The following is a 14,613-nucleotide window of genomic DNA, read 5'->3' on the forward strand; positions in this document are numbered from 1 at the left end:
TGTGGGTGGAAGGAAAAATAAGGGTGCCTACGGGTACTGCACTGATGACCCCAAAATGCTACAGCCAAGGATCAGCTACAGCACTGAGGCTGCATACACACCATTCATTTAAAGCGCATTTAAATATCTTGACTTCGCCCAAAGAATCCCAGGGAATGTAATTTGTTAAAGGTGCTGGGAATTGTGGCTCTACAGCTACAGCTGCCAGAATTCATTAGGGGAAGTAATGCACTTTAAATGTACGGTGTTACGTGGCTTGAGATTTGATGTAATGTATATCCAGATTCATGGAAATGGGCAATAGGAGCCGTAAAGCCCAAGTGCCGTAAGAAATTGTAGGTTCCTTACAGAGATCCTTCTGAAAGATTTATGCTCCAGAAAAGTGAGGTGCTCAGCAAGCTCAATGGGTTCCAGGTGATCAAACAGGAGGCAAGCTTTTCCCTTCTTGGAAGGTTTTTTCCTTTGTGTGACTCTCCTCATCCAGTCATAAGAGGGACTGCAAGAGAGAATGATGAAGCCACTTTCAGGATCTGACACCCAATAATACAAACATGGAACTAGAACCAAGTGATGGCACTGCCAAGAACCCCTGCATTTTGTTTGTGTGAAGTCAAACAGTGATATCTCCTTCAATTTAGATGTTCCACAAAAAAGGAAATGAAAACCAGTTTAGCTATGTCTTACCTAAACAGAGAGCTGTTTTGAAACATTCTGAAGATAAGTCTGTAAGACTAGCTCTGTTGTATCAGAACAAGGGCCCATTACATCCAGCACCTCAGTTTCTAATGGTAGTCGATGTCAGTAACAGCCAGTGAGGCAGTGTGCACCATTGCTCTCCTGTCTTTCCAACACAGCAGACCATGGGTGAATACATAGTGAGAGAGTGGAGGGGCGAGGAGCTTTGGCCCATGCCATGCATAGCAGCGAGTGTCAGACTGGCTCCTTTACAATTTGCTGCAGTAGGCCAAGTTCCCCACAACTCACTCCATCCCTCTCCCTCTCAGTAAGCACCAGTGGCTCATTGTGTTGGGAAGACAGAAGAAAAATGGTGTCTCAACAGCTGCTGCTGGGTGGCCTGGTCCTTCCTCCAGGTGATGCACAAATCCCGGGCATGAAGGCAACAGCTCTCTTTCTTTCTTGTTTGTCCCCAGCAAATGACATTCAGACATATATTACTTCTGAACCTGGTGAGTCAATTTAGTTATCATTGCTAATAGCAGTCAACCGAAGTAGCAAACACAGAGTTCTACTTCATTACACATCAGAGTAATGTTCCAAATTTCCAAACGTTCCAAATTTTATATTTATTTTAACTAGTGGCTTTTTTCTAATAAAAAAACACACCACAAAAACAAGAAGAGGAATTTAAAAAATATTACAATGATCAGTACTGGGATGACAAGTTACCTAATTATTGTTCTCTTCCACCTCCTTTACCCTTTTTGCTGTTTTGCCACGGCTGTCAATATCAATATTCAATCTTACTAGCAAGTCCTGGCTGAATAATCAGTCCTCACAGATGGTAATCCTTACATGCTAGAGATATCAATAAGATGGATGTGCTCTTCGTAACCTAGGTGGCTGGCTAGTTCTTGAAACTCCTCAGTCAGACGAACCAAACCAAGGTCCAGATTGAATTCTGCAGGAAATTCCAAAATCCAGTATCTGAAATCATAACAGCAGAGTTATTCAGATATCAAGCCATGGAGCAACTTTGTGCTAAAAGCCTAACTTACTCCACCTTTTGGGAAATGAGCCTCCTTTAAATCAAATGAATTGACAACTTGGTTGAAGAGAACTTTGGGCCTTGAATTGCACTGGCGGCAGTAGTCCTTTGAGTGTGGGTTCATCCATCACACACTGGTGTAATGATGGGATGATCCCCAACCATTAAAGCTTTCCCTGACATGCAAACATTTATAATCTCTCAAAACATTTCTATACCACCTAGCACAGGAATCTTGGGGCGGTGTACACAAATGGGGGGGGAGCACATCCATATTAAAATCAGCAGAATTCTGAGTTGTTCTCCTCTAAATTCTTCTGATTTTAATAATATGTGAAGTTCTAATAAAATGTATCTACTGGAATTAAGCACCACAAAGGCATGGGAGGAAAAGCAGGTTTTCAAAAAATGACAAAAAGTGTTTTGTTTAATTATTCAGAAAACACATAAACTTCCAAGTGGAGCAAAATTGCATTTACCTCATGAAGTAGCAGATTTTTAAGCGAATCTCACTGCAGTTTTCCCCACTAGCATCTCTATATGTAGCTTAGTTAAAGAAAAAGCCATGCCTTTTGGTTTCAGTGGCTTTCTAAGGTTCCATTTTCTTGTTCAATTAAGCAGTTGATAAAATGATAAACACTATGTTCAACACTGTACTTGGTTTTGCAAGTATATTATATTTTTATTATACCCTGTCCTGGTGCCATACTGTGATGAAGTGTGGACAGGAGTATCTTAAATAAAATAAACCAAACAGTATAATGAAAAAGTCACCAAGAAAATGTCCAATTAATTTGACCCACTGCTAACACTGGCCATTAGTCTCCAGCAATACAGCAAGTCTTTCCAAAATAGCCATTCTATAATGTATAGAATGTATACAATGGTGTATACACCATTCCTTCCAATGATGACCAGTTTGAAGTCAAAGGAGAAAATCCAAGATTATTCAAGTTCATTGCTAAAAAGCTATCTACACTGAAATCATACAAGTAACTACTATTCAATAAATAGAGTATCCAAAAGGATATAGGGAGAGAAGTTTTCCTGCCAGTTCTGTGGATGGTAGATACCATCGGTGCATTAAAAGGAAGGTTCGTGGCAGATGACTGTTGCTCAGTTGCCCTCTGTGATCTGCAAAAACAGATATATAACATTCCAAAGTGGATAACATGCATTAATGAATGGTACCATGTAAAAATAGGCACATTAAAAAGTCAACTGGACATCTCTCTCATACACACACACTTTCTAAAGTGATATTAGCAAAGGTAAAAAAATATATAGCTTACTATCATTAGCAGTGAGATGAGCACATTTATAAAGAAAGAATAACTCACCCATGATATCAGTATAAGGATGTGTGTACACCAGTTGTTTTTCCAAGGTGACACGATTTTAACCTCGGGAGCAATTTGTGCCTTCATGTCTTGAAGGTTGCTTCACACATTACATTTTCCCTACACAGTGGTAATATTTGTGTAAGAAACAGCATGTTCTGCAACATTTCAACTGAGGTGAGAGTATCCTTTTTACCACAGCAGTTGATCATGCCACTATCCCTCTCAGCAAACATGCAACAAAGAAAACACTACAAACAATACACAGAAGTTTCCTTTATGCAGGAAGAATGAAATGTGTGAAAAGGATCAAGATAATAACAGTTCTACAAACCCTCAATTAGTCTTGCTAAATATTTTATAACATCTCTCTTCCAATCCATTGTCCAAACCAACATTTTCTTATCCTAACTTTTTTCTTTAAACAAACACCAAACTCAGCTGACTTTGCAGCATTCAACCCATTCACATCCAGCCCCAAGCAGCATCTTCTTAATTTCTTCCCCCTTTTTCTTGTTTGGCAATGAGTTGACTTTGCATAGGCTCAGCAACTTCATAGTCCATCTCAGGATTTCCCATCTTTTTTCTCCCCCCCCCCCCCAAATAACCACATCCAGATTATTATGATTATACATGTGGCAATAGCACACATGCAGCATTATTTTAGGGGAGTGGAAACCCACCTACTCAAGAGACCAAAATCTCTACTAGGATGAAGTACATTTTTACTAGACCATTCAAGGGTCTCTTGTGGCACCTTTTTTATGGCATAAGCTTTCATGGACTCAAGGCCATTTTGTCAGATCCAACAAAGTGAGTTCACAAAAGCTTATGATGGACTTGGGAGGAAAGTAAGACTCATACCGAACATTTTAATGCAGGTGCTTAAAAGTTCATCCAATGTTGCGGCTTTCCCGAGTGTATTGGACCCCATCGTCCTTTAACTGTTAAAAGAACGAATACACTTCCACCACATCAGAGAAGGGCAGCAGCGGCAGTGGCAACCGAGGCTCCATTAGATGTCTGTCAGTTGCATTATCTGTACCACTTCACCAGAAAACTGGAAAGAGAAATAAGGTGGGGTAGGAGAGAAAACCAGACTGCAGTTTTATATATGGGCTAAACGTTTACGATTCAGCTCATCTTTTTAATGATGATGATTATAATTAATAATATGCCCATACAAGAAGTGAAATGCAACTTCTCAGCAGAACCAGCTCTTCTTGTTTAAATATCTACACCAGGAGCGAGGAACCTTTTTCAGACCGAGGGCTGTATTCTCTCCTAGGCAACTTTCCAGATGCCAATCACAGGCAAGGACAGGACCAAAAGTCAGTGTGGCAACAGATATGACTTGTACCTTTTGAGAGTAGCCTCCATTATGGCTTCAAATCTCCCTCTCCATCTAGGTAAGCAAGAGGCATTATCACAGTTCGGCAACATATTCCAGTTGGGCAAAAGCACTTGCAGAGTGGGGCTGGGGAGCACAGTGGCTATGGGGAGGGGGAGGGCCAGGGGAAGTGATACCCTTCCCCAATGAATCTTAATCTTAGTATTTTAAAAAATCTCTTTTCTTTCTTTCTTTCTTGAGCGTAAGTTGCTAGCATTTGTAGAACCTGACATATCAGGCAAAATGTGCAGGCACTATCCTTCTCATTTCATTTCATTTGCAAGAAACTAGACTGCTCCTCCTTTCAGTGTTTTAGTTTGCCCTCCCCCAAGAGTCCCTGCAGATGCCCATCTGGGGCTTGGGGAGAGTGGCCATGGCCTGAGGAGAACCCTGAGGGCCACAGGTCCATGGGACAGAGGTTCCCCACACCTGAGCTATACCATTCAGTTAGGATTGCCAGCTTCCCCCACCCTGGCAGGACTGTGACTTTAACAGCTGTGTGATGGGAGAACCAGAAATTTAGTAAGCAAAACTTCTGATAGCGTAACAGACAGGAGAAGCTTTGCCTGCTATATTTTTGCTCGTTAAGCAGCTGTTAAAAGTTGTGGGATCCCAGGCAGGAGAAAAGTTGGCAACCTTCAGGTTGTTCTGTCTGACACACATAAAAGTACAGGCTGTGAGTGCCAGAAGCACAGCCAGGAATTTCCACCTGTAAGATTGTTCCTGGCTTTGGGACTGGCTTAGATCTTGGGGATGGGAGGCCTACATTGTTACATATTCATATTTGCAAGGCACCTTTTCTAGCAATCTAGCAGGACTGTGTTATTTTGCTTTATATCTTGATCTCTGCCTATAGTGTTTTGTTCCTGGTGCTCAGGAGTGTTTTCTTTCTACTGCCCATTCATCTCCCCAATTGCAGCAAAGACATTATCAGCCTCCAGCTGAATGGAAAATCCATGTGTTGTTTCTAGCAACTCCTAAGTGGGAGCTGCCACTTCACACATTCCTGGCCTGCTGCTGCTGACGGGTTGTCCATTCTCCCTCTCTCATGGAATTCCACTTACTCAGTAAAAAAACAAAACAAAAACATGTACAAATCACAGAGGAGCTCATACACTGTAGAGACAGCATCGAATAGAGGGAAAGGCCAAAAACCACAGAAAAATAAGTAGTGATGGGGACATAACACATTTTAATATGCCCTTGCTAAGGACTGCAATCTTAGATCTAACCTCTTAGTAACTGGCAAAGGGGAAGGAGATGCTAGTGGTTAGAGCACTCCCCCTGAACATGTAAATGTAAGGCTCTGTTTTGGGCAAAAATCAACCACGCCCGGCTCCTTTCCCTTCATTTATTCTTTGCTAAGTGCTGCTTTGGAAGCTAGGGTCAGAAATGTTGTACAAAATCGGATCCTCTGTTTCACAACAGTTAAAGATGCAGGACGGCTCAATGTAGCAAGCTGCCTTATATAATATGGTGTACAATGTCGTCTTTATTGGTGTACAATGTCGTCTTTATCAGGCCTTTATTGGTTGCCATATTTTAAAGAGCAAAAAAGAGGACACATTTGCCAGTTTTTAACTATGGATCTCCTATGACGACTTTCATTTTACATACCCATGGAAAAGAGGACTTGTCCTGGAAAAAGAGGATATATGGCAACCCTATAATGGCCCATCTAGCCGAGTATCAGTTACACTGACTGGCAGCAGCTCTCCAGGGTTTCAAGGGAAGGGTCTCTCCCAACCCTACCTAGCAATGCTTGGGATTGAACCTGGGACCTTCTACATATGAAGGAGATGTTCTTGTTGAATGGTTTCTTTAAATGTAAAGGTTCATCATTGTTCCACTCGATGTGTATATCTTAAAGGGGCCAGAGCAAGGGCCAGAGCAAGATAACGAGACCCAACTTTAAAGCTGTGAAACATAGCAGGTGCTGCTGAGTTGTATTTGATTAAGGTGTGTCAGCATTTGGGTTTAGTATATAAGGAGCAGCACCTAGCTCTCCCATTACCCTGGGGTTTGGGTTGGTGGTTGGGTCTGGTTTGGTTGTTAATGTATTTAGTGTAAATGGAGTTTTTGTTTTTCTTATTAAAACCTTGTTTAAGTTATTTTTGAGTCCTTTTCATTTTTAATGCATGATCTCCCCAGCAAGCTATCTGCAGCGCTACCATACTGCAAATAGCCAACATCTTTGGTTATGGGCCCAGCTGCTGAGTGGATGACTGCATATTTTTGGACTCTGAGAAAGGTTTGAAAACTCCTTCTCCTGTTAGTGTAATTTTTTGTGGGTCTGGAAGAGTTCCAGAATGGTTGACCGGGTTCCTGAAGCTGAGAAGGCTCTGGTCTTCCCACAGCTAACAGATGAGAACTATAGTTTATGGTCTTTTCGGGTGGAGGCGCTTTTGACCTCTAGAGAAGTATGGACCTATGTAACTGATGACCCTCCTGACCCTGTAACTAATGCTTGGTCGAAAGGAGATGCAAAAGCCAGGGCGATAATTAATTTGGCAGTCAGCGACCAGCAAGTAGTCTATATAAGAAATAAGAAAACTGCCAAAGAAATGTGGGACAGTCTTGCAGCAGTGCATGTTAGAAAAGAGTCAGCATCTGCATTGTCGTTTTTCAAGCAGTTGTACCAGACGAAGTTGCAGCCTGGTGGTGATTTGGCAGCACACTTGAGACGTCTGGAGGCAATACGCGGCGAATTAATTCGAAGGGACATGGTGATACCTGATATTCAGTATGTTTTTATCATCCTTTGTTCCCTTAATGAGGACTTTGATGGTATAGCTAGCCAGATATCTGCTGTTCCACCAGCACAATTAACTGTGGAAGGGGTAACGGCAAGATTAATGGGCGAGTTGGATAGAAGGGAGGCTTGTGCCATAAGCACTCCTATTTCCAGAAAGAATGAGGAACGCCATATGCAAACCTGTGGTGATACAACTGCATTTAAAGCTGCAAAGCGTTGTTGGTTCTGCAATAAGCAAGGACATTTTGCAAAGGACTGCAGAGCCAAAAGAAAGCAAAGTACTCCCAAGTCTGTTTCTGTTCGTCAGTCACGGTTGTCAGCCCAACAGCAGACATCGTATAGTAAAGACAGAAACGAGCCGCGAGCTTTTCATGCTTGGACTACAAATCGTAAAAGAATTAAAGATGCCAAGTGGAAGTCTTTTATTATAGACTCTGGAGCATCTCAGCACATCTGCAATGATCGAAGCTTGTTTATTTCTTTCGAAGAGGAAATTGGTAATGTACATTTAGCCAATTCACAAGTCTTGCAGTCGCTTGGCAGAGGTACTGTTAAACTTGACTCTTTAAACATTACAATAGCAAACTGCATTTACTGCCCGTCAGTGGACAATTTATTGTCAGTAAGGTGCTTTGCTCGTCAAGGCATAACTGTGCGTTTCTTAAAATCAATGTGTGAGTTTTTTGATGGGAACAAACGTTTATTGTATGCCCGGGACTCTGATGGTTTATATAGACTCTATTTTCGCACCTACTCCCAATCGCCTATAAATTGCAGAGAAGCACGGTCAAGCCAGGGGTTGAGGAATGTAAGGCCTCATTCCGGGTGTGTCCATGAGGCGCACAGAATTCTGGGACACCTGAATTTTGCTGATGTAATTAAGACAAAGAATATCGTTAATGGCCTCAACTTAAAACCATGTAAATTCTTTATGCAATGTCTATCCTGTTGCAAGAATAAGATTAAGGTTGCACGCAAGGGTAGGTGCTCAGATAGGAAAGTAACTGAACCATTTGAGCGTGTACATTGTGATTTAGTTGGGCCACTCCCACCATCATTAGGAGGTTCTAAGTACTGGCTTACTCTGATAGACCAGTATAGTAGATACTGTTGGACTTATGCAATAGCTGAGAAGTCCCAAGCATTTGAAAAGTATAAAGTTTTTTGCAACTGGGTAAAAACGCACTTTAACAAACCAATTAAGAACCTATTTTCTGACCGGGGCGGGGAATTTGTTTCTGAGGATTTTGAGAAATTCCTGGAAGCGCAGGGGACTACTCATGAGTTATCTTGCCCCCGAAATCCCTGGCAAAATGGGCTTGTTGAAGTTGTGCAGCGTGACCTACAGGCAGGGGTTAAAACGTATCTGCATGATGCTAATCTGCCCAAAGACTTTTGGGCTGAAGCACTTAATGCATTTTGTTACGTTAGAAATCGCAGTTATCATACTGGTTTAGATGTCACCCCCTATGAGAAACTGTTTAAAAAACGCCCTAATCTGAAATACCTCCGCATTTGGGGTTCAGATGTAATTATGCATTATCCTGCTAAGCAAAAATTGGGTGAACGTAGTGTCCAGGGAAAATTAATGGGCTACCAGCAGGGGGCGTACAGAATTTACATACCAGCAACTGGCAAATTTCATATTACCAGAAGCATGATACAAACTGTAAATTGGAATGGAGTTGCTGTCTTCCAAGATACTGATGGTATAGATAATACTGAGGAAGAAGAGGAAGAAACAGCAGAAGAAGCAGCAGGAAATAGTGCTTCTGAATTAATGGGAAAAGACAAAAAGCCTGTTGAGTCTGATAAATTGTTTGATGATTTAAAGTCACAGGCACCCGAGGGGAGGTCAGATTCTCTTGAGTTTTCTGACCGTGAGCTTAGCCTACAGGCACCTCTTCAATCTGACAATGATTTACAACCTGAAACTAGTGGTTTACTTAGTCCCATTAAGTCTGAGAAGTCTGACTCTCCTTCTGGACTGAGACGTTCAGATAGAAAGAGACAGAAGCCACAACGATTTGCAGATGAACATTTTAATACTGTGTATGCCAATAAGGTAGTTTTTGAGCCAAAAAGCTACAGTGATGTTCAGAAATTACCTAAGCAACAAGCTGCAAATTGGTATAAAGCTATGAACTCCGAGATAGCTTCTTTAAAAGAGCATAACACTTGGTCTCTTGTACCACAAACCCCAGATATGAGACTTATTGATTCGAAATGGGTTTATAGAGTTAAAACGAATGACAAAAACGAAGTTGTAAGGTACAAAGCAAGATTAGTTGCTAGGGGTTTTCAACAAATTCCAGGCGAAGATTATGATTTGTGTTATTCACCAAGCGTAAAATATGAAACAGTTAAGCTTTTGTTAAAAGATGCATCACAGCGTGGACATTCCGTATATCACCTAGATATAAAAACTGCATATTTGTTTGCAGATTTAAAAGAACAAATTTTTATGCGTGTTCCTGAAGGCATAGACGCCGCTGAAGGTTTGGTATGCAAATTAAACAAATCCCTTTATGGTCTGCACCAAAGTGGAAGGAATTGGCACCAAACTTTAGCAAAAGAATTGCTAGATATTGGTTTTTCACAAGGAAAGGCAGACAATTGTGTGTTCATAAAGGAAAGGGCAAACTCTGTAACAAAAATATGTGTGTATGTAGATGACGTATTAATTTCTACAAAAACTAAACAGGAATATGAACAGGTGGTATCACAGTTACAGAAGAAATTTGATGTAGTGGAATTAGGCATAGCTAAAAATTACTTATCCATGCAAATTGAGAAAGGCAAAAATGGATCTTTTCTGGTTCATCAAACTGCAAAAATTGATGATCTTGTTGAAATGCTATGTTTAGAAAATGCAAATGGGAAGGAAACACCTATGGTGTGTGGTTTCACCTTTACAGGTGAAGACAAGCCATTTCCTAACAAAACTTTGTATCGTTCTGCTATAGGCAAGCTAAATTTCATTCAAAGAATCTCAAGACCAGATATAACTTATGCTTTTCACTTTCTGGCAAAATTTGTGGAAAAGCCTACTACACAATGTTTCTCTGCTCTTAAGAGAGTGGTAATGTACCTTAAACATACCAAACATTATAGGTTGCAGTTTACAACATGTATTGACAAAGGTTTTGAAATTTTCTGCGATGCATCTCATGCAATGGAACAAAATAATTGCAGGGGTGTGTCTGGTATGGTGTTTTGTTATAACGGTTGTCCATTTGAATGGAAGTCCCAAACACAAACCATTATTTGTCTCTCCACAACAGAAAGTGAATTATGTGCATGCGTTCAGGCCACTCGTGATGTAGAATGGTATCTGCAAGTGTTTGCAGACCTACAGATGCAAGTAACACTACCAGTAAAAGTTTACCTTGATTCCCAGAGTGGACTTGCTATCCTGTGCTCAGAGACCAATACGCAGCGCACTAGAGTCTTAAGGTTACGTTTAGAATTTGTAAAGCAACTAATTGCTGATGAAATGGTTGTATTTGAATATGTTCCTGGTGACAGTCAAATTGCGGACATTTTTACAAAAGCACTTCCAAAGGTTACACATGAAAAACATGTACAAAGTATGCTTTCTGTTTTTGTTCCACAATGATGAACCGCAGGGGAAATGTTGAATGGTTTCTTTAAATGTAAAGGTTCATCATTGTTCCACTCGATGTGTATATCTTAAAGGGGCCAGAGCAAGGGCCAGAGCAAGATAACGAGACCCAACTTTAAAGCTGTGAAACATAGCAGGTGCTGCTGAGTTGTATTTGATTAAGGTGTGTCAGCATTTGGGTTTAGTATATAAGGAGCAGCACCTAGCTCTCCCATTACCCTGGGGTTTGGGTTGGTGGTTGGGTCTGGTTTGGTTGTTAATGTATTTAGTGTAAATGGAGTTTTTGTTTTTCTTATTAAAACCTTGTTTAAGTTATTTTTGAGTCCTTTTCATTTTTAATGCATGATCTCCCCAGCAAGCTATCTGCAGCGCTACCATACTGCAAATAGCCAACAGTTCTACCACTAAGGAATGTCCATTCTCAGAAGAGTGGCAGAGGGCATGCTTTGGTTGTAGATGGTCCCAGGTTGAATCCTGAGCATCATCAGCTCTGAGGGCCAAACTAGACATGACAAAAGAGATATGTGACTACATCTCCACTCACAAAAGTTTACAAAGAGCAGCTGTTGATGGGATGGGTTGATCTGGATCGGGACTGTGGCACAGGGTAGGGGAATTGACCCTTTCCTCCTTGATGCTTCCCCCAATGAAAACTGCCCCCAAAGCTGTTGTTTGCTATGATGTATTTTCCCAAAGTGTGCAAATATATTTTTCCTATCTGGGCTACTGGAAGCTGCGTGGAGGGGAGGAGATTTTCATTGAAATGGAACAAAAGGAATAGTTCACGCAAACACACACATCAAGGTGTCAATCCAGAACACTCAACTACAATAAATTAGTGAAAATCATTTGTTTGCAGCTCGTATGCAATAGATTTTTGCTGTTCATCAGATTGTTAGGAGGGTACATAGGTATTCCAACTGCAATGGAACGGTGAGAAATACTCAGCTGCTAAAAATAAGGAAAACGTAGCCCAAGTTTAAACAGCAACTTTTTTACATTAAAAAAAACTTTAAAAAAATGTTTTCAAAGTGATACAGATGTGGAGGGAACAGAGCACCAGGCAATAGTTCCTCATAATGTAATCAACACTACTGACAGCATAGGAGCTCTCCAGGGGCAGCCCTACTGTTAGACAGAGTAGGGCAGCTACCTTTTGTATCAGGTGCTGGCGAGGTGCTAGAGGGCAGAGCTGCCATTGTGCCACCCACCCTACCTTACCCTTTCTTACCCTTTCTTAGCTAGCCTATTTTCCTCAAGTGTGATAGAGAACACTGCTCCACTACCAGTGTTGAGGTACAATTCAGCTTAGTCTGGGAATATTATTAATAATAATAATAATTATTATTATTATTATTATTATTATACCCCGCCATCTGGCTGGGTTTCCCCAGCCACTCTGGGCGGCTTCCAGCAAAATGTTAAAATACAATAATTCATCAAATATTAAAAGCTTCCCTAAACAGGGCTGCCTTCAGATGTCTTCTAAAAGTCAGATAGTTATTTATTTCTTTGACATCTGATGGGAGGGCATTCCACAGGGCGGGCACCACTACCAAGAAGGCCCTCTGCCTGGTTCCCTGTTACTTCGCTTCTTACAGTGAGGGAACCGCCAGAAGGCAAAGATTCTGTATGTGGTACAGGGCAGGAAAGAAAAAAAAATGCCATTTTGTCCTTTGTCATGGGCAACAATGCTTTTTGAGACAAGCCTTCACTTGGATGAAGGATCCATTTTCCCAGCAACTCCACACTGCGGTTTGAATGGTAGGAAAATGGAGTTCTCCTACAATAATCTGGGGCAACTTTGCCTAGATTGTGCAAAAGGTCTGTTACCATTTTTTGTTACTTCTGGGAAAAAGACATAGTGTGAAAAAGACATAGTGTTCTGGGAAAGGGATTATTATGTATTACTACTAATACCGCTACACAGATTTCTATTCTGTCTTTTAGGGCGCATACCAGGGTGGGGAAACTTGCATCCCTCCAGATGTGTCGAAGTCCCATCATCCCTGACCATTGGCAGTGCAGGTTTGGGCTGATGGGATCTGGAGCTCAATAAACATCTGGAGGGCCACAGGTTCCCTACGCCTAGTATATACCCTCCGAAGGCACTTCACGCTAAATTAATACAACATAAACATTCCAAAATTTGGAACAGCTGTAAAAAACACACACATTAAAATCGTAGAAGGGAGATCTGCCCTATTCAGAACCAGACTCTAAGAAGATACACTTAGGGCCCATTTTCATCACTGTCTGGTTTCACTTCCCATGACCCCGACACTATATTAATGAACCGAAAGGTATATAATTTTCTGCCAATCATTTAACACTTCAATGTAATTTTGGAACAAACTGAATGGAAAAGTCACTGGGTTTTTACACTGTTATGATGCTAGTACTTTGGGAACAGTCTTTAGATAAGACCAATTAAAGGAACGTGACCAATGGCTCATTTCCAGGAAGTTCTCAAGCAGGGCACACAGGCAATCGCCCTCCCATGCTATCTGCCAGCCCCCCACTAGGAGCATGATGGTAACACCACGCACCCACCCAAAATATGAGCAAATATTAAATGGCAGTAATCTTGGTGCCTGTTGCAAGCCAGTTTTCCCTTCTCTGCATACTAGTTATGCAAAGATGGCAAATGTTTCCTGAAGTGCTCTCAAGCACAGTTGATGAAATAGGGCATTTCTGCTCATTTCATTTTTATTAACCAAAAGTCAGTGCCCTTCCAACTGCCTCCCCCCCCCCCACACCACAGCTCCCGAAACTGTGCTGCTTTGAATGAATTCCTTTGTAAACAGCAGTGGGACAGCTAAAGTGAAATACAAAGACGACATTACATTGTGACCCACTTCGTAACGTGACAGGGAAACAAAATCATCAGACCATTAACAGGGGACACACACACCCTTCCAAACTAAGACAGGTTTTTACACCTGTAATTGTTTTGCAGGAGGGAGAACTTTCCCAGGAGCAGCTTCTCCATCACTGCAACACCACCTCTGTCCTCTCCTGGAGCTGGCAAGCCAAACCGTCAACTATTTTATTCAACTTTACCTTTTCCTCCTTAAAGCAAAACACAGCAAGGCAGGTCCCCATTTTATAAGACAAAGGAGAGCCTTGCTAATAATGGGTCCTGGAAAAGACTGCTGTTTTTGGAACTGGATCGGTGAAGTGGTGACAAGCTGCATCTCAGCTGCACGGGGAATTTGCAAGACGCTTGAAGAGAAAGTAGGAAGCAGCCCTGGCTTTATAAAAATGCAAACACACGCCCAGCCTAACGACAACAAGGAAAATTACTTACTGTACTTGGTTCTGCGGAGGTATTCAACACAAACATCTCCCTTCTTTGTCCAGCTGCCAAGTGTTAAAGCATAAATGAGCAGCTGTTTCCTTCAAGCTGGGGTTGTGTGTCTTAACTAGTCACATGCCCCCTCTGATAAATCTCTCTGTTGTGCCAAGAGGTCAGACTCTCTGAAGATCATTATTCCCCCCTCCCTGCCACCCCGCATTAAAAAACAACAACACCGCCAAAACACAATTCTTTTCTTGACATCAGACTTTGCTAAAACATTTGAGTGGAACGTGGGCCAAGTCCCACAATTAGGATGTTAAATCACCCATTAAAAATAATAAAATAAAACTGATAACCCTCATCAGAGGGCAGGACCAGTTAGGATGGAAAGTTAAACATTCTACTGTAGTTTGACCTGTGTGTTTTGTTTTTCCATCTGGTAATAAAGCATTCTTGCATCATTGGTTGGGTGGTAG

The 14,613-nt window shown here is 41.5% G+C and overlaps 1 protein-coding gene across 5 annotated transcripts in view; it reads right to left on the reverse strand.

The window, feature by feature from the left end:
• Positions 1–14,294, reverse strand: part of RASGRP3 (RAS guanyl releasing protein 3) — a 36,170-nt gene extending 21,876 nt beyond the window's left edge. The window contains exons 1-6 of one of the 5 annotated variants that reach the window (XM_028724290.2): positions 14,147–14,294; positions 3,931–4,126; positions 2,758–2,860; positions 2,206–2,268; positions 1,534–1,665; positions 349–496 (exon numbers count right to left, since the gene is read on the reverse strand). In XM_028724290.2, coding sequence (XP_028580123.2) covers positions 349–496; positions 1,534–1,665; positions 2,206–2,268; positions 2,758–2,860; positions 3,931–4,000 — 516 coding nt within the window. In that variant the 5' untranslated portion in view covers positions 4,001–4,126; positions 14,147–14,294. Of the gene's footprint in view, positions 1–348; positions 497–1,533; positions 1,666–2,205; positions 2,647–2,757; positions 2,861–3,930; positions 4,127–14,146 lie in introns of those variants that run through there. The other 4 variants (XM_077925688.1, XM_028724291.2, XM_077925687.1 and 1 more) reach the window with 4 other exon arrangements.
• Between the last annotated feature and the right edge of the window lie 319 nt (positions 14,295–14,613).

The sequence above is a fragment of the Podarcis muralis genome, chromosome 3, assembly GCF_964188315.1.
Source record: "Podarcis muralis chromosome 3, rPodMur119.hap1.1, whole genome shotgun sequence".
NCBI lineage: Eukaryota > Metazoa > Chordata > Lepidosauria > Squamata > Lacertidae > Podarcis > Podarcis muralis.